The following is a 9,611-nucleotide window of genomic DNA, read 5'->3' on the forward strand; positions in this document are numbered from 1 at the left end:
TGTAGGAGGACCTACTTTCACAACGGTCATCTACTCTGCGAGTTCCCTTTATCTTCAAAGCTTCGCCGCAGCCGCGTTCGTCACGTTTTTTTTTTTTTTTTTTTTTGAATTTTTTTAACCTTGAACTCAAAGTCGCACTTTGCACAGTAGTGTTTTGCAAGCCGTTTGGCGGTTACGTAACTCCTGACTCGGTCCGAGCTGTGCCAACAGCCGGCCGCTCGTAACGACACTTCCTCAACCTGCCTTAACAAAACCGAACGAGTCGATTTAAAAGCCTTTATGAAGTCGATTCAAGTAGAAGTCCGCAAACTCTAGCGTACAAAAACGTGTCGTATTAACTTCTTTTTACTTAAAATACAGGAAATTTAGGAGCCCAAACTTTTTGAATCCAACTGTATCGCGACACCCGTATGTGGAGTATGCTTCAGTAACCGCAACACTGAGAAAACTTGATATTTTATTTGTTTTTCTGGTGGTGTTTACATCCAAGAAGCCTGTGAAAGTCAGCTTTCCATCCACACCAGCAGCAGTCTTTCAATCAGACAGAGATACAAGCAGTTGTACATAAAATATTACTTTTTTTTTTTTTTCTTTTCTTTTGTTGTCTTTATAGAACAAACTTGGATTTTGAGAAACCAGATAATTTCCTTCACACTTCCTCCAGTTTAAAGACCAATCAGAGTAAAGATGCTGTTGTGCTTCAATAGAAACGGGGAACAATGTTTTACTTAAAAAAACAAACAAAACAAAAAAAGTACCCATCATGTACAACAGCATTAGACATTTAGAATTTTAGAAAAAAAGTTTTGATAAATTTAACTTTGTGTTGTGAGGGTTTTTCACACACCCACCGAGTTCATGCACGGTGTCCAAATGTAGCTCCGTTCGCGGTGTAAAAAAAACAACCAAAAACCCTTTGATACTCTGGTGACATAAAAGCAGACATCAGGCCTCTTAATCGGCGACAAAAGGATTGCGCTCCAGTCTTATCATTTTTTCATCGGGCTGGCGCCGCGCTCTTCGTCAGCCCCTCGTTTCAGTGTAAGTGAGATGCGACATTGGAGAAGGGTTCCCGATATCATCTCGATGGCCACAAGGTCAGGCAGATAAACGTCTGCGGTCGGTTTGACTTCCTCTCTTTAAGTCATTTTGGCTGCTGAGAGTTTCTCTTTAAAAAAAAAAAAAAAGAAAAGGAAAAGGGGAAAAAAAAAAAAAAAAAAAGTGCACATAGTGACTGAACCCAGCGTCCCGTCGGATGCTGACATTATGTGTAGTAGTCCAACTTGCTCTCTATCGCCTTGCAGCCTTTGACGGAGAACACTCGCTCCAACTTTGGGAAGTAGATCAAATCTCTGGCCACCTTGTCGGCCACGTTCTTGTCCGGCCGCAGGTTTTTGGCTCTCATCCCGGCCATGGCGCACTGGATGACGTGCTGGTACTCCAGAGGCAGGAACGGGACGAAGAAGTCCACCAGGTTCTTGTCGATCAGACTCGTGTGAAAAAAGCCACCTACGGGGGCGGAGGTGGAAACAAATTAAATTTAAAAAACAAAAAAACAAAAACAGTTTTCCATCAACGCGATTTCTTTTGCGGAAAGACAACGAACACAAAGCACCCGTGGAATTACAAACTCACTCTGGTTGTTGTTGAACACCGATAGAGAGAGCGACGTCTCCAGGTCTTTCAGCTCGATGTCTTCTCGTTCTCGTCCCGTTTTCCAGAAATCTAACGCCGTCTGGACGATGCTCTCCCCGCCGGCGTTGCTGCGAGGAAGATCAGAAAACGGGCGGCACGTTTAGAATCGACCTCCGGTCGTCTCTGGTTGCCGCGCGGCAACGCAGATTCGTACACGTCGGGCTTGTTTTTCTTTTTCTTTGTTAACGCCTGCGGTGTCTGACGTCAGACCGGCAGGCAAAAAGTGACCAAAAAACGAGAAGGTGAGTAAAAGTTTGATCGCGGCTTTTGCTGAGCCCCGGATGTTCACAAATCCAGATCCAAAATGACACGAAGCGGGACCCCGAAGGGAAATCCCACCGTTTGGAAATACTTTCAGCTTTTTAAAAAAAAAAAAAAAAAAAAAAAAAATTTTACCTGAGAAAGATGAAGATAGATTTCCGGTAAGAAACTCCATCCAGCTTGTCGTAGTAGTCCAGGTACGGCTTGATGCTGTCGATCAAGCCGGGGTGCATCTTGTCCATCTCGTCGAAGATGAACATGGAGCGTTCGCAGTTGCTGACGTTGCCTTTGATCCACTGCTGTAATTGAGACTGAGGGAGAAGAGCGGCGAATTAAAACATTTGTTTTTGTTTTGTTTTGTTTTTTTGTTTTTTTTTAAACGGAAACGGCTGAACAGAACGACCGCCGCTCGTCACCTTGTAGGTCGCGTTTTGACTCTGATGCGGGAAGTGCAGCGTGGACGTGAACAAGTGGACGAAGTTGCTGTCCATTCCCTCCTTGTAAATGTTCTCGGCGATCAGCTGGCTGACGAAGTTCTTGCCCGTGCCGGTCCATCCGTGCAGCGACAGCACCAGCGGCTTCTTGGGGTTCTCGTTGCTCATGAAGCCGTTCACGGCCTTCAGGATGATGCGCGACGCGATGTGCTGCCCGAACAGTTTGCTCTGCAGGTCGACCCTGAGACCTGCGGGGGGAGAGGGGGGGGGCGGAAAGTCGACCGGGGATTTAAAAAAAAAAAAAAAAGGCGGGACTGAAAACAAACTTTCTCAAACTGGCGACGAAGCCGCAGATCTCCCCCTTAATCACCGGGACGGAAATGTGAAGCGACGGCATTTTTGACATTCGTTTTCATTTTCACTCGTATCGGCGCATTTTGATTTCCGTCTCCCAGCGCAAACAGGCGATCCTGCTCCTGCAGTGATGAGGTTATTTTATGTATTTTTGATTTATTACCTTATATGTTACACATATTAACAGGTTATTAAGAGCTAAATAAGGTTAGGTAGTTACTTTATTAATCCCGGAGGGGAATTTTTTTTCGCTACAGCAGCATACAGAAGCAATAAGATAATAATAGAATAATAGAAAAGCAATAAAATAGCAGTAAAAAATATATAAAATATAAAATGCACAGTATATCTATATATATTATATACAAAAAAAGCAATAAATAATTGGAATTGTTGCCGGCTTTCTCTCACTCAACAAGAACGTATTCTGTAAACATAGAAAATGCTTTTTATTTGGTGTAAATTGGTGATCATTTTTAATCCGGGTTCATTAAAATCAGCAACTTTTTTATGCAAAAAAATTAGGCTTTTTTTGTTTTTGTTTTTCAATTCTATAAGTGCCCCTAGAATTTTTTTATTTTTTTTTACAAATAATCTCGTGAAAATCACGAGCTGTCTCTTAATTATTTAATAGATATTAAAAAAAAAAAAAAGGGGGGGGGGGGGAGTCTTTGTTTCCGACCAGATGCCATGCCGTCGTCCTCATCTCCCTCATCTCCCTCCCCATTTACCAATAAACTGATTAAAACATAATTCACTCCGTTTCAGAAGCTTCTTTAGTTTCGGTTTCAACAGGAAACATTAGAAACACTCGCGTCTCCGCTGTAACGTTAACGTGAATAATTAACGTTACAGCCCCCCCCACCACCACCACCACCACCAACCCCACCACCACCACCACCAGGCTGTCTTTATACTTCACGCTGACCTGTCGAATTGAAGGCGATCCACTTGCGATCGCAGCTTTCGTGTAAATAATTGTAGATCGTCCGGCCCAGAGTCGCACCGATACCGAGGACCACCGTTGTTGTGATCGGATCAAACGCGTCGACCAGCACGCCGGCCGTCCAAAAGACGTGCAGCAGCGAGAATAAACGTGCCGATTTCATCGTCGGAGCCGATTAATTTCTCATATCAGTCGTGTTTTTTTTGGTAAAACAACCATAATACGACGGTTAAAAAAAATAATAAAACAAGAAAGCTTCGCCCTCTCCGAGCTCCTTGCACACTAAAACTAGCTTCGTGTCTTTACGACCTGGAACTTCCGTATACGTCACGGACACGTGACAAAACACAAAACCGTTCAACACCAGAAATGTCGCGAAAACGATGCAAAAAACAAAAAGTTGAATTTAAATTAAAAGCGTTTTAAAGTGGGCTTTTTTTCCCCTCACGCTTGAGGTATTCGTATAAATGACGTTACGGAAAGCTGACGTTGTCGCAACCCTGATATTTAAGCGAGATTTCTGCTCTTTAATGAAGAGTTGTACACACACACACACACACACACACACAAATAAATAAAAATAAATAACCAAAAACCCGCCCGGGGCTGTGCTACCTGTTCTGTTGAAGGCGATCCAGTCGGGACGGCAGCATTCGTGGAAATAGTAGAGGATGTTCTGATAGCTGGCTAGATACCCGGTCAGAGCCGCAGCCATGCCGACCGCGATGGTGGTGCTGATGGGCTCGATGGCCGAAGTCGTGCCGCAGCAGAGCAGCAGCATCCGCGCCAGCAGCAGCAGCGGCGGGACGTGGCGCCTCCGGGGCTTCATTTCACACGAACTTTCATCCGAAGCAGAGCCGAAAAGTTAAAACAAACAAAAAAAAAAAGAAAAGAAAAGAAAAAGGGCCTAAATGTTTGTCTGAAGCGGGATAAGTCAACAACAGAGCTGGCAAGGGGAAGCGCTGCGGTTGTCAGGGACATGACGTCACAGTCCAAAGGTAACGCTTCCTCTTTATTTTTCTTCTTCTAACCAATTTCAACAGAAGAAAAAAACGTTTCTTTTATTTGTTTTTTTTTATTATTTTATTCAATGGTGGTATATTTAATTCACTAATTAGCCTAAATTTTAATTTAAAAAAAAAAAAAAAAAAAAACAGCACTGGAAAGTAACTAAATACGTTTACTTAAGTACAATTTTGAGGTACTTTACTCGAGTATTTCCATTTGATGGCACTTTACATTTTTAGACATCTTTAGTTACTTTTCACAATAAGATTTGATATATTACAATACACGTGTGACCTGAAAAAGAAACAACTGCATTAAAACGGCTAAAGTCAAACACCAGATAGAGTCGAGTTAAAATATCGACCACATCGCTGTAGTGCAGAGTGTGGGCAGGTGCGAGAGATATTCAGGTGTAACTCGTTAAAGGCCAGTCACACATCCAGAATTACACATTATGTGTGTTAACATACTTGACCAATGAATCTGAAAAACAAACACGTGATGAGCGTGGAAAACACCGCGCATTGAAGACACGTAAAGACACTGAAGCCAATGTGATTTTAATCAGACTCAATACTGTCAATATGTCTGAGATTTCATGTAATGAGTGTGTTGGAACACGGCGATAGTGTGAAAGGGAGAGAAATGTGACAACTATTTATTTTACCCCTGATAATTGTTGGTATAATTAAGAGGAAATCTTGCATTATTGTGTGTCAGCACTCAGGTTATTTCAGAATAGGACAAGATCATCTGTTGTTCCCGGTTAATCTTAAATTGAAATGAGTTTTAAGGATCGTGTTACTCACTTATGTTTCATGTGGCCTAAATGTTATTTTCGATATTTCAAACAGGTGAAACTTCAAGAAACTTTGACAAGGACTACACAAAAAGCAGATCTGTCTTCCTGGACTGAGAGGTGCTGATAGTGGGAGGACAGAAAAAAAATAAAAATCCTCAAACAACTCAGGATAATTCCAAAGGACTTCCTCAAACTGGTAAGACAAATAGGAATTTATTGATGTGCTCGGCTGTTGAGATGGCAGTGTCTCTGGCGGAGATGTGGGCTTGATCGGTGATGCCCTCCTCATGGTGGCGCTGCAAGAGAAGGAGTAAACTCCCAAGTAGCTTGGCTTCTGTGGAGACTTTGTATGCGAGACAACGTGTGGGCCACAGCGCCCTCTATAGGCGAAGAAATGCGTCGTTACCTGCAGGCTCTCGTCACCATCAGCCTTGTGAGTAGAAGGGGAGTTTCCTCATATATTTCTGCCGATGTGAGACTCATGCAGACCACTGGAGATGGAGTCGTGAAGCCGTGTAGTACTGATACTGAACAGTCCTTTCTGGCAAAAGTACAGGTTATTTTTTTTTTTTTTTTTTAGGATTTTCTGCTTTTTGGAGCACCTTCAGACCTCCATGAGGATCTGGATAAGTAACTCTTCACCTGTGTGACACTCCAGCAAGCCATTAGTTGTGAGGGAAATTATATATATTACTACATAGTAATGTATAGTAATGACTGTCATATTATTACCATATAATGAAGACAATTTCCAACACTTAGTACTTGAGATTGTCTTACGTGCCCTTCTAAATGAGGAATAAATGATTTCATGAATAGCAATGATTATTGCTTATAAAGTCAGATTTATTTGTGATTAAAATTGCATTTATCTAGAAGACAAAAGTAAAAATTGGATATCAGTCAGGTGTTCTCAGAAACATTCCTATAACTCAATCAGCTTAATTAGAGTAGTATCGTTTGATGCTACTCAATATTACTAATTACTAAATCACAGGACATTGTTAAACATTAAACCTTTGTTCTTTGTCTTGTATAATTTTTTTTTTTTAAAAGCCATGTCGAGTTGGAAATTAGAAGATCAATCAAAATAGATCCACATCAACCACCTATAAATACTGCTTATGTCTTCATTCATTTGTATAATTGTCACAATGTGATAATATGCAGTATCATTCACAAAGGTCAAATTTCAGCAACACCCCAAACTTGTTTTTATACTTGAAGTTCATTTTGGTGATAATATTTAAATTTACCTGCGTTTATTGGACGTGTAATGTGAGATGGGTTAACGTATGACAAACCCACAGAGAATAATCTCTGAACGTAGGTTTCAAAGGGGGTTTTGTAATCTTTCAGCTCTTTGTTTCGGTTTTACAGCCCACAACGTCACAATCTTTCATTTACTTTCCCTCCTAATGAGCATTGTTTTCATCCACGGACCGGCTTGTCCAGCACCAAACTGGTAAAACAGTGCAAAAGTTAGCAACTAAAGAGCCCAAAACCTCCTCTTGGATTTACGTCGCTTGTTCTCAAAATGTGTTATCATGCGTTCCTTTTTTGTGATGGATGATGGTCACTGAGAGGTCTTGTTTTGCTTCCCAGGGAACAGAGGTAAAGTCCGTTAACCCTTATAACATATGGCACAAGTCACCCAAAACAGTATAATTCAAACCAACTGTGTTTCTGGTGTGTCCTCTGATTTTTTTTTTTTTTTTTTTCATGCATAGACAAACTGGCTTACAGAGAGACTTGAGGGGGCCAAGAGAGCAGAGTCCATTTGACACAGATAACCTGGAACACCTGCTCTCAGGTCCGTACTACTCCACCGTTGATATGCGAGGGTCCAGACGGTCCCTTTAGGAGTGAGGTTTTTTATTTTTTTTTTGTATTGGCTTCCAGATTAATGTCAAGTTGCACAAATGTGACAAAAGGCACCAAGTTGGTTTCCTTCAGAAAGCTGAACGTTCCCCGGCAAAAATATGGAGCCCACATATCCCAGCATGCAACAGGACAACACGGAGCAACAAAGGGCCAACTGGTACAATGCTTGCCGTCATCCAACAAACATGCACTGAGCCGTCCCTATTGTGTCAGGCCAGCAGTGCACTATGTAAACATCCCCTCTGTACCGAATCCTGACTATATTCAGACTCCGAGCAGGAAGTGATTTCATAGCCGGCATCCGCCTCAGTCTTCCTCTCTCAGGTGGTCGACATACCAGAGCGAGGAAGGGGGTGACCGACAGCGGGGAGAGCTACGTGTGAAGTGAGGGCGAGCGAGACTTTGGTCATTTAATAGTACAACTTATTAACAAATGTCTTCAGCATATTAATACTTACAGTTCTTTCCCCCTGATTAGTTCATTATATCTTGAAATGTAGATATGTCTGGCCTCTAAACAACTACAGAGTCTCACCTTTGCTTCTTTTACTTTAGTGTTGTTTTGTTTTGTTTTTTATCTTAAAGTGTAGTTAAGTGCAATCAGTCATTTTTGACTATGATTTACACGTTAAAAAACTCAAACACTTTTGTGTTTTGCAGCTGATCCTAAATGAAAATATGGACCCACATTTCCTGACTTTCAAACATTATTGGTTTAAAGAAAACGTTATAGCTCCATGAAGCATTAACATCTGAGATTTAATTGTGAACCACTATGAATTTTGGTGCTGATGTTTTAGATTTCCTCATCTTTTTTTTTTTTTTACTACAGTGTACATTTATATGAGTAATACTCCCACAGATATAGGAATCAAACAAACATAGCTAAAAAAAACAACGTTAAAATGAATCAATTCAAATCTTCAAATCTAACCTGATATCATGTGTAATGATGCAAATATCAATAAAAGTCTAAAAACGACTGTTAAATTATGACCGAATTTGTCTAGTCACGAAGAGACAAAGATTCACCTCATTTGCCATTGGAGCTTCATATATTATGTACACTGAGCTAAATGAAAGGGTATTTTTCAAAAGGCTTATGCACCTGTAATGGAGACCAGAGCTTCTTTTAATTTATATGGTGCAGCGGTAGCATGATTGACAGAGAACGTTGTATGTTAAAGGAACATTTTCACACATATTTGCTGTGCAGTATGTGTAATGGAATTATTAATAGGAATCTGTATTTACAGAAATACTTTGTCCATTTAAGTATTGGTGTTATATAGCTATTTTGCCATCTTGGTCTCCTTAAATAGTCTTTTTCAGCTAATTACTTGTGGCAGGGAAGTAAAAGGCAGTGAGCGACTGTTTGTGTGGTGTGATGTTGGTGTGCGTCACATAGTGCGTACTTATACATTTCATGGAACAAGTGTCCTCTTTAATTTAAAACATTAATCATGGGTCTGGGATGTTTTTATGAAAAGTTAAACAGAGGTACATAAAATCAGCCTAAAACTGCTACTGCAGAAAGAGATGAATGGTTTCTCTTGGAAAAACCTATAAAACATTTCGACAAAATATTTTCATATATATATATTTTCTAACTTGTCAAAATACAAAGTATAATTTATTGTTTTTTCAGGTTATGTAAAAGTCCAATTGGTCATAGCTTGAAAGCCATTTTTGGAAATTAATCTTGCAGTGTTGGAAGCAACTGAATATTCACCTTGGCCCGGTTCTGTTGGAAAACTTATTCACAGCTCCACTGATTACAATGGACGAACTCTAAAGCCAAGGAACCTGCAGGGAGCTACGAAGTTGACAAAAAGGCAGACATGCTTGGCTCCCTTAAGAGGGAGCTATAAGGTTTATAGTACTGTTTTAAAACGAACCCACATATCTGTAGTGTGTGTGTGGCAATGAGCAAAAAGAAAATCAATAGATCTCTTACAGAAGTTTTAACTTTTATTTCGAAAAAAACAAAAAAAAACCACCCATTTTTCTCAAAAAAACACTTTTAGACTGTGATGTTGTGTTTGTGTTGAAGAAAGTGAATCACACTTCTATTCCCGTGTTTGGCGGAGCTCCAAAACAAGCTTGAGATTGGTGCGAGTTCACGTTTGCAAAAGCACTGAGGCTGAACGGTGGAATTATTTATTATTCTTTTTAAATGCCTCACATCTGACTTAAAAACCATTAAACCCCAGTGAGGAACAACTCC

At 40.6% G+C, this 9,611-nt stretch overlaps 1 protein-coding gene and 1 long non-coding RNA gene across 3 annotated transcripts; one reads left to right on the top strand and one right to left on the bottom strand.

The window, feature by feature from the left end:
- Positions 1 to 444: 444 nt before the first annotated feature.
- Positions 445 to 4,519, bottom strand: tor1 (torsin family 1). Of its 2 annotated transcripts, none has more exons than XM_069168503.1 (5): positions 4,306 to 4,519; positions 2,373 to 2,638; positions 2,092 to 2,267; positions 1,636 to 1,763; positions 445 to 1,509 (listed from the first exon to the last, which is right to left on the bottom strand). In XM_069168503.1, exons 1-5 carry the CDS (start codon positions 4,517 to 4,519, stop codon positions 1,265 to 1,267), a joined length of 1,029 nt encoding a protein of 342 aa, XP_069024604.1. In that variant the 3' UTR covers positions 445 to 1,264. The 2 variants fall into 2 exon arrangements, with proteins under 2 accessions (XP_069024604.1, XP_069024605.1); XM_069168504.1 differs by lacking the exon at positions 4,306 to 4,519 and adding an exon at positions 3,673 to 4,046.
- Positions 4,520 to 4,629: 110 nt separating this feature from the next.
- LOC138209745 (uncharacterized) lies at positions 4,630 to 7,290 on the top strand. Its single transcript, XR_011179195.1, has 3 exons — positions 4,630 to 4,688; positions 5,553 to 5,696; positions 7,231 to 7,290. It is a non-coding gene; the product is annotated as an uncharacterized lncRNA (long non-coding RNA).
- The last annotated feature ends 2,321 nt before the right edge of the window (positions 7,291 to 9,611 follow it).

The sequence above is a fragment of the Embiotoca jacksoni genome, unplaced genomic scaffold, assembly GCF_022577435.1.
Source record: "Embiotoca jacksoni isolate LCO1_2020_lvr unplaced genomic scaffold, fEmbJac1.0.p SCAF_10, whole genome shotgun sequence".
NCBI lineage: Eukaryota > Metazoa > Chordata > Actinopteri > Embiotocidae > Embiotoca > Embiotoca jacksoni.

Excerpts from the sequence above, each read along its gene's own strand:
- tor1 (XM_069168503.1), bottom strand. The coding sequence starts at position 4,519 with ATGAAGCCCCGGAGGCGCCACGTCCCGCCGCTGCTGCTGCTGGCGCGG. Across the intron at positions 2,639-4,305 it reads GATCGCCTTCAACAGAACAG|GTCTCAGGGTCGACCTGCAG; the intron begins GTAGCACAGCCC and ends CTCCCCCCGCAG. Across the intron at positions 1,510-1,635 it reads GGTGTTCAACAACAACCAGA|GTGGCTTTTTTCACACGAGT; the intron begins GTGAGTTTGTAA and ends CCGCCCCCGTAG.